At 35.7% G+C, this 23,338-nt stretch overlaps 1 protein-coding gene and 1 pseudogene across 1 annotated transcript in view; both read left to right on the forward strand.

The window, feature by feature from the left end:
• Window positions 1-13,237, forward strand: part of LOC106009331 (NADH dehydrogenase [ubiquinone] 1 alpha subcomplex assembly factor 4 pseudogene) — a 29,654-nt pseudogene extending 16,417 nt beyond the window's left edge.
• The window catches only part of Gtf2f2 (general transcription factor IIF subunit 2), a 148,628-nt gene that overhangs the window by 106,344 nt on the left and 18,946 nt on the right, over window positions 1-23,338 (forward strand). Inside the window, exon 6 of the mRNA XM_004844217.3 lies at window positions 15,801-15,900. Coding sequence (XP_004844274.1) covers window positions 15,801-15,900 — 100 coding nt within the window. The remainder of the gene's footprint in view (window positions 1-15,800; window positions 15,901-23,338) is intronic.

The raw sequence follows: 23,338 nt of genomic DNA on the forward strand, positions 1-23,338 counted from the left end.
AAACTCAATTCAAGAGCCGAGGAAGAGATAGTGTTTGCCGCAAATGGCACTAGAACACCTGGTATCCATATATAAAAATTAACCTCAACCCTTTATTTCCATACATGAAAATAACTTGAAGGGATCTATGAACCTAAATAAGAAAGCCTAAAAGTATAAAACTTTAAGAAGAAATTATAAGGGAAAATATTTATGAATTCAGGGTAGGCAAGAACTACCTAGAATACAAAAACATGATGTATAAAAGAAAAAAATTGATAAATGGGATTCCATCAAAATTTAGAACTTTATTTATTTATTTATTTATTTATTTATTTATTTATTTTTGATGCCAGGGATCGAACTCGGGTCCTTGCTCTTGCAAGACAGGCTGCGGAACCACTGAGCTAAATCCCAGGCCCAAAATTTAGAACTTTAAATGACATCATTAAAATGAAAAGTAGTCCTGAAACAGACCATATTTACAATACCTATAACCTATGACCAGAATATATAAAGAATTCTTAGAGCTCATTAATAGACAACCCAATTAAAATGTAGACATAAGAAAATGATAAATAGCCAGTATAGCACAAGGAATGGTGTGCAACTCTAGAATCAGAAAAATACTAATCAGTACAATAATAAGATTGCATTATACACTCATTAGGGAGATGAAGTTAAAAGTTTTTAAAGCCTTGTCATGACTTTTTCTTTTTGTTGGATTCTCCTCCTTTGTGTTTAATTTGTCACAACCAGTGGATTCATTCTGCTGGGTTTTCTGGGGTTGTGATCCTCATTGTCTTTTCCTAGGGTATTGTCTGAAATCTTTTGGAGTGCCGGTTTGGTATTCATGAAGTTCCTGAGGTGCTCTTTATCATAAAAGTATCTTATTTCTCCATCAATTTTGAAAGATAGTTTTGCAGGGTACATCAATCTGGGTTGGAGACTGTTTTCCTTTAGGGCTTGAAATACATCACTCCAAGCTCTTCTTACCTTGAGAGTTTGCATTGAGAAGTCTTCTGTGATTCTGATGGGCTTTCCTTTGTATGGTATTTGTTTCTTTTCTCTCACTGCTTGTAGAATTTTGTTCTTCTGTTGGATTTCTGGAATCCTAACTATTATATGCCTATGTGTAGTTTTTTTTTTGATTAAGGCTAGCTGGAGTCCTATATGCCTCACTTATCTGTATGTCAAGTTCTTTTCCCCTCCTTGGGAAGTTTTCTGCCATCACTTCTGTGAACAGTTTTTTTATGTCATCTGCACTCTCTCCTCTTTCTTCATTGACTCCAATCAGTCTTATGTTATTCTTCTTTGCATCGTCTAGCAGCTTCTGGATTGATTTCTCATGTTCCCTTACAATTTTAAAGCAGTTTTTCTTTTCCTCCTCACTAATTGCAATCTTATCTTCTATATGTGAAATTCTATCCTCACATTTGTTCATTCTGCTGCGCAGACTTACGATGGAGTTTTTAATCTCTTGGAAATCTGTTTGTATCTGTTTTATGGATTCCATTTGTTTCCTGTGTTGGGATTCCATCATGTTCCTCAGATCCTCTATTTTTTTAATCTGTGTCCTCTCTAGATTTATTAATCATGTCTTGCACCATGAGCAAAGTCTTTGCTGTTATCTGAGTAATTATTTCTGATTTCATTTTTACCAGATCCTCTTTTGTTGCTAGTTCAGAGAGTCCAGGTGGTTGAGTATCAGATTGTTCCATCTCATTTCCCTTTGAGGTTGCTGTAGGTGATCCAGAAGTCTGTTTTTGAGACTTGTTTACGTGTCTTCTCATTTCCATGGGAGGGGGTGCTTCTGTTTCCCACACCGCTCACCTTCTCTGCCCTAGAAGCTTGGGATGGCAGCAGGGGAGCTTCTTTCTGGATTCTGGGATCGGCTCACCTTCCCTGCCCTAGGAGCCTGGGATGGCAGTGGGGGAACTTCCTTCCAGGTGCTGGGACCAGCTGAGCTGCTCTGCCCTAGGAGCCTGGGATGGAGGTGGGTAGCTTCCTTCCAGGTGCTGGGACCAGCTGAGCTTCTCTGCCCTAGGAGCCTGGGATCCCATAATTATTTTTAATGACATGCTATACATAACTACCTACATGCCATGCAATTATGCAGCATTTGACTTTGAACTAGGATTTTCCTTTTGTGGCATTGTGTCATCAAAAGGTTGTAATATAACTAACGTTTATTAAAATATGAATATACCTTTTGTTTGTAAGGGATCTGTTTAAATTTCTTGGAGGGAGTATAAATCCATGAGGAAAAGACAAAAACATTTGAGTTGGGTTTTCTTAGCTTGTAGCTTCTGGTTTTTACGAAGCTGGCATAAAAATTTGTTGAATTCTAGATAATTTAACTTCTTTTTTAAAAAATCCAAGTCTAGCATTAACCTCCTGTTTTGTAGATGTTCATACCCAGCTTTTATTTTTTTAAATTTAAAGTTTAAATTCTTCAAAGTTTAAAATGTGCGGAAATCCTTTCTCACCCTCTTAAGCATCCTCTTGATAAAGAGAGAGCAAGAAACCATATGGCCTGATGCCCCATCCACAGAGCAGGGAATCAACAGGGAGTCCTCCTTTCCCTCTTTGCAGCCCTAGATGACAGTCTCAATAGCTTTCTCTCTTTAATATCAGTATCAATGCCACAGCAGCTGTTCCTAAATGGAGCTCTTTCCCTTAAAACTCAGCTACTTCCTTCTGTAGCTTGATTTGGTTTTAGTTTAGCACAAAAACCTTTCTTAATTTTTCTAACAGCATGTTAAAATTTGCCTTCTCTTTTAAGAAATAACCTGTGAATCCTAGCCTTCATTGGTAGCCTAGTGCTCCCAGATATTACCCATCTATTCCAGCATTTATAGTTTCATGGAGTCACTAATGAAGTAGCCATTTGCTATACTTGCTCTGTCACCATAGCAACAGTGTCTTGGTTAGTGTACACCTGGGTAGCTTCCTACAGTTTGACATGATACAAAGCTAATAATTCTGATTTCTACTCAGAGACAACTGGAATTTTGAAGAATCATTTTTTAATTTACTGAATAGAAATTATTTGATCCCACTGGATTATCCTGTTGGCACTTTTCACATAGTCATAGGGTAATAGATATTTTAATGTTGAAAAATGATGCATGCTTCAGTATTATCAGAGTACCTGGCTAGAGAAACATTGCTCCTATCACCATAAGCATCTCTAGTGTTAAGCATTTTTAGGAGTCAAATTGATCGTGAGAAATTGAGGCTACTTAATAATCTTGAAGGCTTAGCTTTAAATAATTTTCCATAATTCTGGTTTTAAATTTTCATTCTTTTGGTACAATGTGCAATTGGAAAGTACTTCTCATCCCAGTAATTTTTCCCGTCTTCTATTATTTAATTTCTTTTAGAATAGCCTCCTTGCACTATATTACTTTCATTCCCTCCTACACATTCACTTTAAGTATCTTTATGCACTACTTAAACTAACACAAAAATCTGTTTCCACTTTTTAAATGTGTCTCCTTCACATTTCACATAGTTATAAACATGTCCCTTACAGAAAATACACATTCTCTAATTCACTTTCCTTGGAGAAGAGTGTGTCCCGTTTGTGGTGATAGCATTTACAATTGCAAGAATACATTCTAATCTTAAATGATGTGAAGATTATCACTGTACCATCTGCTATAAAATACATAAAAGGCTCACTTTAATTTTCCATGTTCATTTCGTATATAAACTGCTTTTATCAGACATTCTCCATACTTTAAATCCCTTTAAAAGCCCACTTCCTTTTAGTCATCCGTATTCCCATTTCAATCTCTCTAAAAATACAGCAAGTTCACATCCTTACTGATTTCTTTCTTGACTCTAAATATTGAACATATGTTCATACAAATATAAATGTTCATATACATACGTATTTTTTCATTTGTTCCTGCCTAACTCAGTTGTTGAATGGATTTTCCTAGGAGACCAAGGTTGTAGTTTCCATTGCCATTTGAGGATGTGACTCTGACTTGTTACATGGATACAGATTTTGCCTTTGCCTTCAGCTAGTAACACTGTGAATGAACTGCTAGTTGGTCAAACAGGAAACGAGACCATATTTTGGTATAGAAACTGGAAAAAATAATACAGGAGTGGTTTCGCTACCTGCTGCACAAGTGCAAGGACCCGAGTTCGATCCCCGGAACCAAAAAAAATAATAATAATAGTAATACAGGAGTTTATGGTTTTCTCTGGTGAATCAACCTGATTGTCTTCACATATAAAGATTATCTACTAAAGCAACATTTGAAAAGATGTACATACATAAGTAACCTAGAACATCATTCCAACAGCTTAGAAAAATAAAGTGTATTTTGCTTGTCACTCTTGAACATGTAACATGGCTATACATAACCTATACATATTATAATTTTTACTGTCTGCAGATTAATGATGCAGAAAACCTTTTTATACATTTGTACCTATAGTAATAGTCATCCTATAACCAACCAGAAGTACATATACTGATATCCCTAACATTCTGTAGAAGTTATAGGCTGTTAAATAAGTGACTAGAATGTAAAATGATTTGTAAATAGAAACCCATAAATCATTAGTACTATTTTTTTTTTTTCTTTTTAGTACCGGGGATCGAACTCAGGTCCTTGCACTTGCACAGCAGGCAGCGAAACCACTGAGCTAAATCCCCAGCCCCCCATTAATACTATTTTTACTCACCTCTTTTATAGAAATACTTTTCCTATTTGCTAAATTGAATTGCCTTTGTATAAGGCTGGCTATAAAAAACATAGGCTTTAATTGAATTAGAAAATATATTTAGGAAAAACTGGCTAAAATATTTCCATAATGCCCTCTTGCTTCTACTAAAAGCATGAAAAATATTTTATTACAATCATTAAAATGGTGTGTTCAAGTTTCCATAGGTCCTGTGTAAGAAAATTTTACATGTTGGCCAGGTGACTTAATGTGGTATTGCATAATTCCTCATCAGATGATACCAACCATGGGCCTATTTATCAGTCAGTAAATAAGCACTCTGGGGAGGTTACAAAAAGGTGGTCATAGCTAGCTATTTTGAGGGCTTGCAACATATGAAAGGACAAAATTGTGAAAGGAGAAAATCTTAGGGTAGCAATTATTCTTAACACTTTCTCCATGTAGTAAACGTATAAGCATTAATGTTTCTGTTATAAAACTGAATTAATTTTATTGTATTATTGTTTAGTTTCCAGCAGCTTCTCTTTTAGTTTTTAAGGAATTATTTCCAAAAAGATAAAATTTATGACACTAAATTCTCAAAATCAAATCCCAACCTTAAATTAATGAATGCATTTCAGTCCTTAAAAGAAAAAGCTTTTGCATTCTGTTTGTATTACAAGTAACACATTAGAGTGCATCATTTTCACATAGTGAAAGTCTTTTTTTTTTTTTTTTTTTTTTAGGTTTTTTTATTTTGGCAGGGTCTCACTATGTAGTTCTGGCTGGCCTCAAACTCACTGTTGTAGCCCAGGCTGGCCTCTCGAACTCACTATGATCCTCCTGCCTCAGCCTCCCAAGTGCTGGGATTATAGTCATGCACCACCACACCCACCTGACATAGTGAAAGTCTTAATTTGAGTTTGCTTCTTGGCCTATGACAAATTTAGGAAGGGAAAAAGACATCTGTCATTATTTTTGATCCTAATGTTTTGTTCACTGTTTCAAATGCTAATGAAATTAGCAAATTTAAATGAGATATTATGAAATAAAATTTCCATGTACTTTTTGTATTAGCCTCATAGCCTTCCTGTGATACTTTATTATTTACCATGAAAGTACAAACTAAAAATTACCAAACTAGATAAATGAGACTGAAAAGAAATCTTACTGTAGTAATCTTGTCCTTGATGCCACTATCTAGATTTCATTTCCATCCTTCTGGAGAAATACCCACTGTCCAGGTATTTCTAGTCAGGATGTTATTTGAGAATATTCAAAGGCTTGGCAGTGCCACACATTGCACTGCACTGCCACAGTGTCTGTCGCTTGCAGTTCGCTTGTAGAGCCATGCCTCTGAGGAAGACGCATCACTGTGGGACCCTGTGGACTCTTGTTGTAGATTGGGAATCAGCAAAGAAACAAAAAGCAAGAGTAAATTATTTACCTAGATTGGAGGCTAAGTAGTGGGAGCGCCTAGATTTAGTATTTAGGCAAAACTCACTCTATATTTATGAAAATAATCTGAGAAAAGAAATGGATAGTGAAATCTTATGAGTTGGATGTAGTGAAATGCCGGGGTCAAGAAATTTGCTAAATGCTGTTCTAAATTGATTCCTCACTACCACACCCAGAAGTTTAGGAGATTAAGTATAGGATAAAGTATTTATGGGGTATAGAAATCTAGATTCATCTTTGGGGGTTATGGAAGGAAAGGAAGCTAAGTTATTATTGTTTAATGTTCCCCGAGAGCATTAGCCTGTTTGGTTATTGAGGTAAAATAATGCATATGAAATAATCCAGAGCTGTTATGGCTTGTGTCTGGATGTCCCCCCCAAAACCTCATGCAGTCATAAGTGGGGCTTTTCAGAGGTGGCTGGATCTAGAGTGTGTGCTGCTGGGATTGATTTAAATACCACATGAGGATATGATAGGTTATTTTACTCTTAAGTATTATTCAAGACCTCAGTGTATGCCACAAATTCACTTTAATCTCTGTATTATTTTTCCTCACATTTTTATTAGTGTATATTAGTTATACAGATTAATGGGCTTCATTTTGGAAGATTTGTATATGACATAACACACTTTAATCATACTCTGTCACTTACTTGCTCTCCCCCCTAGTTTCACGTTACAGGATGGGGGAGGGGAAGTGTTCAATGTGTATTAATGCATTTTAATCATATTCATGCCCCCTGTCTCTAATTTTTTTAAATGTCAAATTATGAATCTGAATACATGAATCTGAATACCAAAACAATTTTTTTGTTCCCTTTAACACTGAGTTACAAGTGTTAGTAGGCCTTTTGATAGAAAAGCTTTCACTCCAAATTCTGGGAAACATACAGAATTATTTAGACATATTACTTTTGTTGGAGTTTGGAGACATAAAATGAAAAGCTCTTAATGAAATTTAAATATTTTGTCATTTATCCACTAAAATATAAGATCATTTCGTTTCATTTCCTGACACGAGACTTCTCTCTCAGCCTCTCTCTCAGCCTGCAGATGTTAGCCTCCTTATCTCACCCTTCCAAAAATGAAATCTAAACCTTAAAAAAAAATGGTCATTCTTTTGTAAAACCTGTTAAGAATAATGTAAATTGTAGTCAGCTGTAGCTATAACTCAAAACATAGATGAATGCTTACATGATGTGTACATTATGAACAGTTCCTACATTGATAGTTGCTAGAGGAAACATTTGTTCAGTGCTTAATTCTGTTGTTGATAACCAGATTAGTAAGACACTATTGTTTAAGAATTTCTGCTTAGACATGAAAATAGTCTACATGTGTAAAATCAGGCATTATTATGTTATTTGTTAATATAGAGTTCTGTCTTTATAATCTAATTGTTTAGTAAAGATGTTATTTCCTCAACAAACATTTATTGAGTTGCTATTATGTGTAAAACTATATTTACCAGTGAGCACAGGGAAGACAGTAGCTAAAATTTATAGCTTCCCAGATCTGCCTATGTAGCTCAGAGTGATAGTTTAGCATTATTCATTTTGTTAGGTCTTTATAATGCTTGTTCTTTAAAATATTTGAGGGATGTGTATACTACTCTTTTTTTAAAACATGAATTTTATATTTTCAAAATAATCTAATTTCAAAATCAAACATTAGTAGAATATGTAAGTCCTAATAAAGTATAGTAATGAAGATCTTTCAGTAATTTGGATAAGGGTAATCATAGTTAGGGCCTAATGACTTTTTCAGTGTTATAAAGGAGAATGTTCCCTCCCCACCTCCCTTCCTCTCTCTCCTTCTCCCCCTCCCCCCTCCCATTGGATTAGTTGTAGGCAGGCTAATGACTTGTCCAAAAGAAATTACTTATTTTGAGCTAAGTTCCATAGTCCCATGGGATTTCAACTAAAGAGTCTTCTGTTATGTGACCTATTGGGTGTTACATGGGACCATATAGAATGATGACCAAAGTTCCAGTTCCATTTTTGCTCACTGTGAGGAAGAAGTAAGATTGGGATGATATAGGTAAAGCTCTTAACACAGTTTCCAGCCCATGGTAATTACTTTTTAAGTGTCTTATTATGCATGTTTTGTCATTTTATTGGCATTCTCTTAGGTCACATAGACCGTAAGCTTTTTCTTTGATGAGAAGAGACACAAGATAATACTGATCCTTTAAATAATAATCATAAAAAGACTCATAATTCAGTAAGTTGATTTTGACTTTCTTTAAAATAGTAAAGCTAACTAATTTTATATGGCCAAAATTATACAATGATAGTAATTCTTTCTTGTCCCAAGAAATGAGTTATTTTTGACACTACGTTAGATTTTGTATCTTTTATCTAAGTGTGAAACAGAAAGAGAAACTAATATCTTTGTGTAAAATTGATTAAGAATTCAAAATAGGTGCTTTTTCAGTTCTCTTAATTTTCAACTGCGTTTTTCTAGGTCTGAAAATGGATCGTCTCATTTACAGATATTCTAGTAAAATATGGTGAATCTTCTCAGGCACAGTTTTACAGTGCTCTCTTCCCTTCTTAAGTTATAGCTGTGCATACCAGAAATCTGAGCTCAGTCATTCTTACTGCTTTTCTTACTTTTTTATCTCCAAGTTTAGTTAGGCATCAATATTTTTTGGTTGGTTGGTTTGGGTTGTTTGAGAACAGGGTCTCACTATATAGTTCAGGCTGGCCTCAAGTTCACATGTAGCTCAGGCTGGCCTTGAACTCACAGCAATCCTTCTGCCTCTGCCTCCCAAGTGCTGAAAATATAGGCATGTGCCTCCAAGCCTGGCTCTAAAGGAGTATTTGTTTGTTTGATTGGTTTTTGGTTTTTGGTTGGTTTTTTTTGGTTCTGGGGATCGAATTCAGGACCTTGTGCTTTGGAGGCAGGCAGCAGAACCACTGAGCTAAATCCCCAGCCCTCAAGGAGTTTTTTTAAAACACAAATTTGATTGTTTCTGTGCTGTAAAAGTCTGATTTTCCATTAACCTCAAGATTTAAAAATACTTAACAGCATATATAGATATAGATACAGATATAGATATAGATATAGATATATATGATTTGTTTTCTACTTTCTACCTTTACATAAATTCATTTTAAAGTTAAGGTACCTGAATATAAACTATTCTGTAAGACAGACACCTATATTTTTTTCCCAAAGGTTTTAGCAACTTTGAGGTTATAACTCTGGCAAGCAATTTAGAGACTACAATATTTTCAAACTTTATCAACTTGAATTTCCAGCGGTACAGTTCTCAGTTACCTAAAATTTAAAACTATGAGTTTTTAGAAGAAGTAGAGTTTTGTTTCAGTAGTACGTATAAGTGCTTTTGTTACTTAATATTTAAATCATACTTTGAGAAAAAGTATGATTTTTTTTTTACTTGCACAGAAATTACTTTATAAATATATGTTCCCAAGCACTTTCCCTGCAACTATGGGAAATACAAAAAGATATGGTTAGTTCTAGTCTTTGAAGGATATGGATGTATATTCTGAATTGTCCTGTAGGAATTAGCAGTTTATAAAAACAAGATCACAGAATATTGTTTTACTCTTACAGTTTTTTCAGTTTTATGAAAAAGTTAAGGCCCTTTTTTTGTTTGTTTGTTTGTTTGAAGTTTAGGACAGTTCAGCCTAATACATACTCATATAGTTTGGAATTCTTTTTTATAAACCAGGCTAATGTTATTTTGACAAACCAAACTAGGGTAATATTATTTTGACAAGTCAGATAAATCCCATTTTGATTTTGAAAGCTTGTTGAGGTCAGTAATGTTTAATTCGGTGAATGTTCAGTGATAAAATGGAGTTGCAAATTGTCCTGACACCTCATGAGATAAAGTTAAAATGACTTATTTAGTGTTAAAGAACCCTGCTAAATTATTCTAAACTGTTCATTGTTAATTAAAATACTTTAAGATTTAGTTCTTTTTAAATGTTGCATTTTCAGTCCATAGATTAACCTTTTACATTTTGAATTATAGGATATCCTCTTTTAATTAAAACCCTTGGAGTTGACTTTTTAACCTTTTTAATGGAAAGGTTAAATTTTTATATGAGCTCTTTATTTATTTATTTATTTATTTTTGGTATCGGGGATCGAACTCGGCACCTTGTGCTTTCAAGGCAGGAGAAAGAACAACTGAGCTAAATCCCTGACCCATGAGCTCTTTATTTTTAAAGAACAACAGTATTTTTATTTATTTAAAAGATTACTTTAGAAATAAATGTAACATGATACTCTATGAGTGATGAAATTGACTTTTAGAGCTGTTAAATTAGAATTGAAAGAAAAGTATGCATCGTGAACCTAAATCAGGATGCAGTGGCTACAAATAAGCTCAAGTGTGTATGACAAGACTAAGCTACCATTTATGAAGAAGCACTTATCTAAACAAACTGAAACTCTGAGGAATTTTCAAATTGTGAAATAATGTGAACAATCATTTAATGTGGAAAGAAGGAGCTAGGGCATGCCTTCCTCCTTGAATGTCTCATAAGGTTACATCTCTGTGTGAGGTGATTGAAAGTGAAAGTAATTTGGTAGCAGCATAGTGGATTACTATTTAGAGAGGCCAAGCCTATGAGAACTGATTGCTTTAGGGGATAGGGCTAAAGTGAGAAAATAAGGAGGGACATTCAGAAACAGACTGTCACTTAGTTTCTTGTTTTTCTTTTTGTTTTGTTTTGTTTTTCCCCAAAGAGTTACATGTACTTTGTTCTTCTGATACTTTGTAGACATTTCTGTATCAGTTTTCAATCATTCTTCTCTCTAGAGGTTATCTCTTCATAGCTTGGAGACATCTCAGCTTGGAGGAATCATTTCTACCTTATCTTTTGCCTCACTTAGAAGCCTAAGAGGACTTGCTCAAGTTAACCTCAAAGACATACTTTGGGGTTAATCTTTACCTCATATCAGCATGCAGTCATTTGTCTTAGCACTACCCACCATCCTCAGCACTGCAGTTCATTAGTTAAAAGTATTTGTTTTATATTTGTCTTCTGTTAGAGCAAGTGTTTACTGCTGTATCCCCTACTTCTAGACACTTGCTGGTCGATTGCCAGAAAGAAGCCCCTTGTAGGATCAGGTTGTGGCACACCTGTAGCCTGAAGCAAATGGGTGGTAAAGCTGGAGAAATAAAGGGGAACTAGATCTCAGGGGGGGCTTGAACTCATGTGAGGAAACTTGTGCTGCATCCCAAGAAGAGTAAGAAGATCATCACAGGTTAACCAACCTTGGGCAAACAACTCCCTGGTAGACTTTATCTCTCCATATTAAAAAATTAAATCTACCTTTATAGAAAATATGTGGTATTTGAAAAGCAAAGTAACATTGTACATATTATTTGTGGTTGCATATCCAGTAAATTTCTAAAGACATTTCCAGAGTACTTTTTATACTTTGTAAAAAAATCATTTATTTACTTAAAGGATAATTATGAATGTATAAATAGTTGGAAAAATTAGAATATTTACATCTTTTTGCAGCACCAAATATATTGAATTTGGAGATCATGGTAAAAAACATAGGTTTCAAATTTTAAAAATACTGGTAGATGTCTAGTATCCTCTCAGTGCTTTGCTGTTACTTACCTATAAAGAAGCAGATTAGAGAATTATTTTCCTCTATGTTTAATAAGAATGTTATAAAAACAGGTATCTTTTGTATTTTAAGTTGTGTTTTTGAAAAAAATTTAAATGAAAATCATTTCATATTCTATTGAACCAAAGAATGTAAAGTGCCATCCAGGTAATATAAAATACTGAACACGTTTTGTTTTTGTTTTTTGTGGTACTGAGGATTGCACCAAGGACTTTGCACATGCTAGGCAAACACTACCACTGAGAGCTGTCTGCCCCCTCCTGGCATTTCAACAGAGTCTCACTAAATTGCCCAGGCTAGCCGAAAACTTGTGATCCTCCTCCCTCAGCCTCCTAAGTAAGTAGCTGGGATTAGAGGCACACACCGCCATGCCTGGCTAATTTGCATTACAGATGCTTATCGCATCTGTGGAAAACTTACAGAATTGTAAATTGCATTAATTCTGGGTTTTGTGTTTGTTTGCTTGTTTGTTTAGACAAGGTCTCCCTAAGTAGTTCAGGCTGGCTTTGAGCTCACTCTGTACCCCAGGCTGGCCTCCAACCAAGTGATCCTTGTGTCTCAGCCTCCCAAGTGCTGGGATTATAGGCGTGTACCACCACGCCCAGCCCTGCATTAATTCTGATCTCTGCCTTCCTGTTTTTTCACATTAACTCTACCTTTTAGAAAACTGCATTCTTGGGGCCAGGGATTTAGCTCAGTGGTTTCACTGCCTGCTGTGCAAGCGCAAGGACCAGAGTTCGATCCCCAGTACCAAAAAAAAAAAGAAAACTGCATTCTTTTTTTGGATTCATTAAGTAGGCAGTTTTCATGTGCATTGAGAACCTGAGTGCATCATGTTATAGAGAGCAAGGGGTCTGTGGTGGCTCGAGCGATTAGGAATTTCAATTTAGAGAGCTGAACAGAACAGGAAATCAGCAAGATGAAGCTGTCTGCGGCCCCAAGACATCCGTCCACCCTCAGCGTCCTGAGAGAGATGAGCGATCATCCAGAAATTGAGAGAAATTGCTAGAAAAAATGACAAGCTTCTGTCATTACTGAAAGATGTATATGTTGATTCCAAAAATCCTGTATCACCTCTGAGGGTAAAAGATTCTGAAACAGGGCAAGAAACAAAGGAATCCAGATTGCCAAAGGGCCATCACTTTGGTATGGATATTAAGAACATTCCCAAGGGCAAGATTTCCATTGTAGAGGCCTTGACACTTCTCAATAATCATAAACTTTATCCAGAAACATGGACTGCTGAGAAAATAGTACAAGAATACCATTTAAAACTGAAAGATGTAAATTCGCTTCTCAAGTATTTTGCTTTTAAAGTCAAGATCTTTCCTCCTGAAAACAAGAAAGCAATAGAATCAAAGTGAAGAAAATCACGAAATTACTTTTCTTATGTGTACTTCTCATCCCCTTGCTTGCTTATTTCCTCAATTTTAGCATATTAAATTACAGAAATTTTTTTTTTAAAAAGGCAGTTTTCTTATATGGTTCTCAGTTTCTGTGCTGTAACTGTTGTATCCCACCAGTTCCTTTTGGGCATATTTTCCTTCTTACTATAATAAAATAAATCCTTGAGTAGTTCTCTCAATGAATAATAAACTTTTGTGTCCAGAAATATTTTCACTCTTTATTCTTTCAATTAAGCTCATTTAGGCAGGCAGTTTTACACTTTTATATTCTAACACCCCGCTGATGAGAAACATAAAAGTACAGTGGTATCTCTTCTGTCTTTAAAAATAGTGGCTTTACTTTTGCACAGCAAGAGAAACCACCAACAGAGTGAAGAGATGACCCACAGCATGGGAAAATTTTTTTTTACCAGCTATTCAGTTAAAGGACTATTATCTAGAATCTATAAAGAACTTTAAAAAAATCAGACCCCCAAATTTAAAGTCCCAATCCAAAAATGGACATCTGAAATGAATACACAATTCTGAGATGAAAAAGTACAAATGGCAAATATATCAAAAAATGTTCAACATCACTGGTCATTCAAGAGATGAATATTAAAACAATGCTGAGATCCCATCTCAGTCGAGAAGGAATAGCTATTATCAAGAAATCAACCAGTAACAAATGCTGGCAGGGCTGTGGGTAAAAGGAACCCTTCTCCACTGTTGTTGGGAGTACAGACTAGTGCAACCACTGTGGAAATCAGTATAGAGATTCCTCAAAAAACTAAAACTAGGGCCAGGGATTTAGCTCAGTGGTTCCAGTGCCTGCCTTGCAAGTGCAAGGTCCCGAGTTCAATCCCTGGTACCAATAAAAGTCCTCTGTGTTGAGCTGATAGTAAAGAGCTTTTAAAATTAAAATAATTCCAAAATTTAAAAAAAAAAAAAAAAAGTGGCTTTAGAAAGCTGCACCTTTTCCCCTTAAAACATTTTTTTAGATTTATTGTGCTGAAACACCAAATGAATTAATCTAATTTTTAAAGTAAGAAGTAGGTGATTATGTCATGTTACATTTAGCAACCAAAAAAAAATCCTAAAATCACTACTTAAAGATATATGTACTGGCCAAGTATTATATTTTGAAATTGCTATACATATGTCATATATTTATGTTATGACTCTTTTTCAAAAGTCAGTATTTTCAGTTATATTTTAATTCAAAGTCCTACAATAGTTCTCGACCAGTCCTGTCCAGTAAAAGTTCCTGTGATCTGCACTGTTCGGTAAGGTAGCCATTAGTCCCTAGACTAGCGGTGGCAAACCTATGGAACACGTGTTGTTGTGTTTTTCTTTTAAGACAAAAGATGTTAATGTATGAGTTGTTTTTTCTAAACTAAAACCTCAATATTCAAGTTTAATGACAGTGTTAGCACTTTGCAATAAGTAAGTGGGTTTGGGGTTGGAGTTTGGTGCTTGATCTCTGAGAGGTTCACCATCACTGCACTAGACCTTGAATGCTGGCTCTCTTTGTTTACCTTTATATCTTATCAAGTGAGTAGAAGTTTTGAATTAGACTCATATAGTTTAAGATAATTCATTTTTACCAGCAGATATTTTTTCAGAAATGTAAAGATGATTAGCTTTTGGTTTGCCTATACAGTATAGGATTAGAAGTAAAGTTGTAGAGCTTGTATGTTTATCTTATGATGCTAGTTTTTACATTATATATATATATATATATATATATATATATATCAAAGTGTTTTTGTGAAGTATTGTTACCAACTGGCTGAGAGTCCTTTTGCTCAATTTGGACAGAAATGACAAATAGGCAAAATTCAGCTCCCTTTATGTTAGCAGCCCTGAGCCTTAAGTCTGTAGGGCTCTCTGTTCTTGGTGTTAGCAGCTCCTTCCACTGCTCTCTTAGCAGCCAGAGCCAGATGCTACCAGGAGTCTCTGGAACTCTTCCAAAAGCAGGAGCCACCAGCTATCAGCATTTCTCCATAGCTCCACACCACTCTCTGGCTGCTACCTGCCCACTGTTTTGCCAGCCCCAGCTACTAGCCTCCTAGTGCAACCAGCTCAACCTATTCTACTTGATATAGAGATCACTAATATGCAAAATAAAACCCCTGTGATTTATGTTGCAGCATACGAAAAAGCAGTACATAAGCTCATCTGATAAAGTTGAAGGGAAGGCTACTTAAGTAGAATTTTTTAGAAATAAAGGCTCATATATGCACATGGTGTCTTAGCAGCTAACAAGATGTCTGGAGGGGAGTGGCTTTCAGTAAGGGAGGGGCTCCTCACTGACCTGAGTGGTACTATCTAACTCAGAGTCATGTGGAAGACCTGCAACCAAACCTCACTGTAGCCAAAGCAAAAGTCTCTCAGGAGACATCTGGTGTAGATTCAACGGGCTTGAACACATTTAGGTCAGCCAGGACTACCAAAGATGGAATAAAAAAAAAAAAAGAAGTACTTCTCAAGGGGTATGTTGGGCCTTTCTCTTCTATCTCAGTGGTATGTTAAAGCTAGTATAATACTTTGAGGTTTCCTGTTTATACATTAACTGGTATTTATTAAGAATTATAGAAATAACCCTTCAAGTTTCACTCTGTGCAACAAGTAAATGTATTAATAATATCTTCTATTTTTCAGATTGCAAATTGAAGAATCTTCCAAACCTGTAAGGCTATCGCAGCAACTAGACAAAGTTGTAACAACCAATTACAAACCTGTTGCTAATCATCAATACAATGTGAGTCTTCTGTGTATCTCTCATCATTCAATGTTATACCTTTATTCCTTTCTTTATCATAGATTCTTAACATTTTGAAAGGACCTCATCAGTCACGTACCTTGCATCTGGTGCTTAAATACCTAATCTAGATTTAGTAAGGAATATCATTATTTGCCAAGCATAGAGATGATGCTTGCCCTACATTGTAAACTATACAGTAAGAAGGCAACCACTGTTCAAATGGCTCTTGATACATTTTTACAAAGAAATGGAACACTTCAATTCTCAGTGTTTCTAATGTTTTAAATTACACTATACTAAGTAATTAGTTTTATCATTTTTTAGTTTTCTGTACCTTTAAACTGACCATAAGAATTTTTGATATATTGACAAATTTTATAGGTCATACATTTAAAATGTACAATTATTATTTAAAATTTTTAAAGATCATGGAACAATTGTGATTTTTTTCATTGGTAAGTATAGCCACTTTGCCTAGTTTCAGCTTCCACAGGTATTTTTTATAGTCTCTTACTCTGTGCAAAATGAGAACTACCTGTATACATTTTTAAAATCTTTTTATTGAAGTATATTTTATATATAATATACACATACATTGTCTCCATATTATTGAAGAAATTAGCAGCCATCCCCACCACCACCACCAGGGATGGAACTCAGGACCTTGCGCTTGCAAGGCAAGTGCAACACCCCTGAGCTAAATCTCTAGCCCCTATCTCTATATTAATGTGTTGTCTTAGTTACTTTCTCTTTGCTGGATACAGTACCTACAACTTAAAGGAGAAAAGATTTATTTTGACATGCAGTTACAGCCCATGGTCAAAGGCTGAAATGGCATGGCACAGGGGCATAGTGGAGGAAAAGCTGCTCATGTCATGGTGGCCAGGAAGCACAGAAAAAGAAGGAGCCAAGAAGGAAGATACCCTTCTACGTCACACTTTCAGTAACCAGCCTCCACCCAGGCCCTGCCTCCTAACGGCAAGTCAGCTAGCTATAGCACCACTATAATCCAGTCACCTTCCAAAACTCATGAATGCATGAGTGTTTTGGGGCATCATTCTTGATCTAAACCATAGCATATGTACTTATGCGTTTATGTGCCAGTTACTGTTCTGAGTGCTGCGTTAATAGTGAGATGTCATGCTCATGAAATAATGCCCACCATCATTTCCATTTTACACATCAGTCTCAGAGATTAGCTTACCTGAAATGTTAACTCACATAGTAAGTAATTAACTGGTCCAGAACTCAGTCCAGGCAAGTCTCACTTAGAAGCCACATACTTAATGACTGTGTGTGTTGCCACAGTATACTAACAATGTTAAAAAGCTAAGAATTTTAGGTTTTAAAATACCTGAATGTAAGAATAAATGTGATAATTTCCTAAATATAAAATGAACCTTAAGTAACAACCCATATCCTACTTTGTTGCTTAAGAATAATTTTGATACTGAGTTTAGAAAGAATTAAAACATCGTTAAGACTGGCATTAAGTATCCAGACTTATTGAATAGCACAGAACAGTATCTGCCAAACCACCATGGTATGGTATTTGAGTTTCATATGGTTATTTTGTGTGAAAGATACCAAGTGCCCCAGAACTGAGGACTGTGTGAAGTGGAACACATCTGCCCCTTCTAAAGACGTTCACGTTTAAAAATTAAAGCACACACACACATACACACCTATGTTTGGAGTGTTAGTAGTCATGACAGCACCCTACAGTGATTGCCTACAATTTCTTTTCTCTCAGCCACAAATACCTGCTTTGTGCCTGAGGTACAGGCCCCTGGTGAACCAAACCAATAAAATCTGTCTTCAAGGAGCTACCACTTCTTTCATTTCTGTTTATGCATTTTTAGATCCCCAGATGGATACAACATATATTTCCTTTGAAGTAGTGGGTATACATTTCTAAACTCTACTATATTTCTATACTATCTTCATTTTTCCTTAGTTCTGCTACAAAGGTCACTTGCTATACTGTTACAGACCATCATTTCTGAGGCAAAAGACAAATCTCTGTCAGGTAGATCAGTGCTGGCACTTTGGTAGCATCACAGCTTGGACTTCTGCCTAGGTCATATTCTTAGTGCCATTGACGCTCTCCTACCATCTATAGAACATGAAGTCCAAATGTCTTATATTTAGGATGTTTTTACATTGTTCTTTTTACTGTTAAAATACAGTAATACCTTAGTTCACAATGCGTCTGTTCAAGAACAATTCAGTTTTCAAGTGTTCAACAAAATTTTTGCTTCTGTTCACAAACTCCACATCAGGTGACAAACACAACCACAGCCATCTTCCCCACACAAACATAAATATGACCATCTTCCCCAAAATCATAAAACAGTTTGTGAGCCAAGATACCACTGTGTATTCAAATATATTGTATTCTGAACTCGTTAGGATATAAAGCTATAGCATCCATTTTAAAGACTTAACATTAAGTGATATTTCAGTTCAAGGAATGTAGTTTTGTTAAGATTATCATAAATGAGTCATAACAGTAATGAGTCATGTAATAATCTTTAAGATTTTGTTTACATAAAACAAAGATTGACTACGACCTATCATGTTGCACTTGAATGCTTAGTGGTTTTTTCTGTGAGAGTATCAAAATGGGTGGGGGCATCAGCATGGCTTTAAAAAATATTTAGTATTATAGTGTAACAAACTACTAAAATTATATAAAGCTTTTGTTATTTATCAGAAGGGAACATTGATTTTTTTTAATATTGAGAGACCTCATAGTTCAATGAGAATGATTTGTATATAATCAAGACTGTTGATAAAAATTTTTTAAACTCAACGTAATGTTGAAATGTTTTCAAAGTTTTGTAAGCTAGAGCTCCATAAACATAAAGCTCAGGATTTTATTTTAATAGCTGAGGTTCTTCAAATGAAATTTTCAGATAAAAATATGGGGAAATGTATACAAAAATGAAAGAGTAAAGAATTGCATGTGTACTTGTAAAACTACATTCCTACCTTTGTCGGGGGGCAGAGTTGGGGATTGAACCCAGTGCCTCATACATGCTAACACTCCACCAGCAAGCCATACCCCCAATACTACCCATATATTTAATGAGAAAGAAACCACCTTTCATTTACCTCCTCAAATTTCTTCACCCACATATAGCACATAGACAAATTTTCATGTATAAAGAGAATATCCAGATATTTAAAATCCCTAAAGTGTTACCTTGTACTTGAAGCTGTTCTAAGCACTGAATTCAAATTTATCCCTATACATAGTTCATAAACCCGGATATACTACCTACCACACTGGCCATCCAGAAGGCATTCATTGGGCAAAAAAAATTATAATAATCAGCATTATCTTTTAGAATATCCCTTCCTTGAGAGCTCACCCTGAAAACTCTCCTCTTAATAGACTAAAGCCTGTTAGTTTTCTCCCTAAGTAGCATTTCCTCTGCCTTCATTTAAGTTTCTGAAACTAGGAGTAGTTCTTGGAGGTCAGCATTTTCCAGGGTAAGTTTTGTGAAAAACTAGTTTGTCAGACTCTCCTTTAGGAGGGAAAAAAAATGTTGTCTTGAAAGAGATCCTATGTTAAAGGAACTTGTAGATTCTGATAATGTCACTCCCTCTCCAAAATTGGCACCATATTTTAATATATTAAAAATTGAGATAAAAGCCATCTATGAAAAACCAACAGCCAGTATCATACTAAATGGTCAAAAACTGAAATCCTTCACACTCAAATCAGGAACAAGACAAGGATGTCCACTATCACCACTCTTGTTCAATATAGTTCTGGAAACATTAGCCACGGCAATTAGACAAGAGAAAGAAATAAAAGGAATAAAGATAGGAAATGAAGAAGTCAAATTGTCATTATTTGCAGATGACATGGTACTCTATATAGAAGACCCCAAGAACTCCACCAAAAGTCTTCTAGACTTAATAACCAAATTCAGTCAAGTAGCTGGTTACAAGATCAACACACAAAAATCAATAGCTTTGCTCTACACCAATGACAGACTCACTGAGAGAGAAATAGGGCAAATAATTCCTTTCACAATAGCATCCAAAAAACTGAAATACCTAGGAATCAACCTAACGAAAGAAATCAAAGACCTCTTCTCTGAAAACTATAGCACTCTGAAAAGAGAGATTGAAGATGATATCAGAAAATGGACAGACATCCCCTGCTCCTGGGTAGGAAGGATTAATATAGTGAAAATGGCTATACTTCCAAAACTGCTGTATAGATTTAATGCAATTCCAATTGAGATCCCAGCAGCATACTTCATAGACCTTGAGAAAACAATCCAAAAATTCATTTGGAACAAGAAGAGAGCCAGAATAGCAAAAGCAATTCTAGGTAACAGAGACATGGCAGCGGGTATCACAATCCCCAACCTGCAACTCTACTACAAAGCTACTGTGATAAAAACAGCATGGTACTGGCAAAGAAACAGGCTTGAGGACCAGTGGAACAGATTAGAAGATGCAGAAACAATGCCAGACACACTCAGCCATCTCATCTTCAATAAAGGAGCCAAACATCCTCACTGGAGGAAAGATAGCCTCTTTAATAAATGGTGCTGGAAAAATTGGGTTTCAATTTGTGAAAGATTAGAACTAGAACTATATCTCTCGCCATGCACTAAACTAAAATCAAAATGGATTAAAGATCTAAATATTAAAATAGAAACTCTGAACCAGTTAGAACAGAGGTTAGGTAGAACTCTTGAAGACATCGGTGTGGGAAAAGATTTTATGAACAAAACCTCAGCTGCCCGTGAACTAGCAGAAACAATCAACAAGTGGGATCTCTTCTTATTAAAAAGCTTCTGCACAGCAAGAGAAACCACCAGCAGTGTGAAGAAACAACCCACAATGTGGGAAAAAATCTTCACCTGCTTTTCCTCAGACAAAGGTCTACTATCTTGAATCTATAAAGAACTTACAAAGATCAGACCTCCCAAATTTAAAGACCCAATCCAAAAAGGGGCATCTGAAATGAACAGACATTTCTCAGACAAAGAAGTAGAAATAGCAAATAAATACATGAAAAAATGTTCAACGTCACTGGTCATTCGAGAGATGCAAATGAAAACAACGCTGAGATTCCAGCTCACTCCAGAAAGAGTGGATGCTATCATGAAATCAACCAATAACAAATGCTGGTGGGGCTGTGGAGAAAGAGGAACCCTGCTCCACTGCTGGTGGGAGTGTAGACTGGTGCAACCACTGTGGAAATCAGTATGGAGATACCTCAAAGAACTAGGACTGGAAGTCCCATTTGACCCTGCTATTCCCCTGCTGGGGATCTTCCCCAAAGAATTAAAAGAATCATACCACAGTGATATATGTGCACCCATGTTCATAGCAGCACAGTTTGTGATAGCTAAAACTTGGAAGCAGCCCAAATGCCCATCAACTGGAGACTGGATCAAGAAAATGTGGGGTTTTTTATAAAATGGAGTACCATAAATGGAGCCATAAAAAATGAGAAATTAGAGACATTTATAGCTAAGTGGATGCACATTGAGGCCATACTCTTAAGTGAAATAAATAGGACACACATGTATAAATGCCGAATAGTTTCTCTGGTGTGAGAAACTGAGAGTGTAAATAAGGACTAAAATGTATAATAGGTAATGTGAAATAGGAAGAAAAGTGGCAAAGGGGAAGGAAGTGGGAGGGCTAGGGGAAAGGATAGAAGGGAATGGAATTAATAAGAGAAAATGGAAAAATAGAAACAAAATCTTTGTAAATAGGGAGAAATGGAGGGGTCGAAGGGAGGACTGGGCAAGGGTGAAAAATAAGAACCAAGAGAGATTATGTAAAGGTGCAAATTTCCAATGATGAATGTCATTATATTGTCTACCTAAAATGTACCAATGATTAGAATGAATAATCGATAATGCAGAATAGGAAGGAAAGGTCCAAAGGGGTAGGGGTAGTAGTGGGAGGGGCAGGGGAAAGGAAGGAAGGGAAAGGAAAAATGATTAGAAATGGAAAAATGGAAATAAAGTCTTTGTAAATAGGGAAGGGTGGAGGGGGTGAAGGGAGGGCTAGGAATAGGGAAAAAATAAGAACCAAGATGCATCATGTAAAGGTACAATTCCCAATGAGAAATGTAATTGTGTTGTATACCTAAAACGTACCAATAAAAGAATTTAACAAAAAAATAAATAAAAATAAATTAAATTAAATTTTAAAAAATTGAGAATCTTTAGGGCTGGGACTGTAGCTCAGTTTAAGAAAAAGACCCTTCAAGAATTCATTTTCAAAAAAAAAAGAATTTATTTTGCAAGCATGTAAACATCAAATTCCTCTTTTCTCATCCTCTGAAGTAGTGAAAACAAACTTAAGGAAATAATGGGATCCTCAAAAAGTAGAGTTTGTAAGAGGTCTCACTGGACAAAGGAAAATATTGGAATTTATATTTATCCTGTTTTTCGCTTAATAAAGGAAAGAAATTTAAAAATACCCTGTAGATTGACTTTGCACTCTCATGTGGTCCCTTTGTTGACCGTTTTTAAGGAAAAGAATGAAATTGTACAACACAAAGGACTTGATCATGACCCTGTCATTTTCATTTGTTTTCAGAGTTTTAGGTTTGTTGCTAAATTTAGAGATTTATATAGTTCTTGTTATTAAACTCACTTTCAACAAATGAGCAAATGACCTTGAAAGAGTCCCACAAAGAAACTGTAGATTATAAATAAGACTAATAAAGCAAATACATGTAAACAAGAAAGTAGAAAAGTTGACACTTCTCTTGTTTCTAAAGTGATCTCTTTATGTGAAGTAGAGAGAGTGATAAAGGAATTATATCTGACAAGAACTTGGCTCTTCCAAAACAAAAATTATCAGTATCATTTTAAATATGGCTTGTCATTCCCTGTATTTGATGACGACTCAGTTGTGTCTCTCTTAGAAACAGAAACAACTCTAGATATTTCAAGTAGAAAGACATTTAGTGCAAGGAATTGATTACAAATGCTATGAGTACAAAATGAAAAGGCTAGAGTTGCAAAGGGAAAGAGGTTGAAGTCAGAAAGTTACTTCAGGGTGGGGGATTTAGCTCCTGCCTTGCAAGCGCAAGGTCCGGAGTTCAAGCTCCGGTACCAAAAAATAAAATAAAAAGAAAGTTACTTCAGCAGGACATGCCCATGCCAACACAAGAATGTCTCTTTCTCCTCCTTTGTTCTCCTGTTAGCAGAACACCCACTGGAAAGCAGCTAATCAGGGAATCATGGAAATGTAGCGTGAAGGCCGCTGCTGCCACAACCACACTGACATGTGAGCCTTGACCCTTGTTAGTGTTGCACCTTAAGTTATATTAGCAGTTGCTGGTTTGCAGCTTTCACAGTTTGCAATACTTTTACAAACTGAGCATGGAGAACATGAAGACAGATCACTGTATTTGGAGAGCAAACAAGTGTTTTGTAAT

This window comes from Heterocephalus glaber, unplaced genomic scaffold, assembly GCF_053883595.1.
Source record: "Heterocephalus glaber isolate CG9 unplaced genomic scaffold, H.glaber_assembly_v1.0 deba00001666, whole genome shotgun sequence".
NCBI lineage: Eukaryota > Metazoa > Chordata > Mammalia > Rodentia > Bathyergidae > Heterocephalus > Heterocephalus glaber.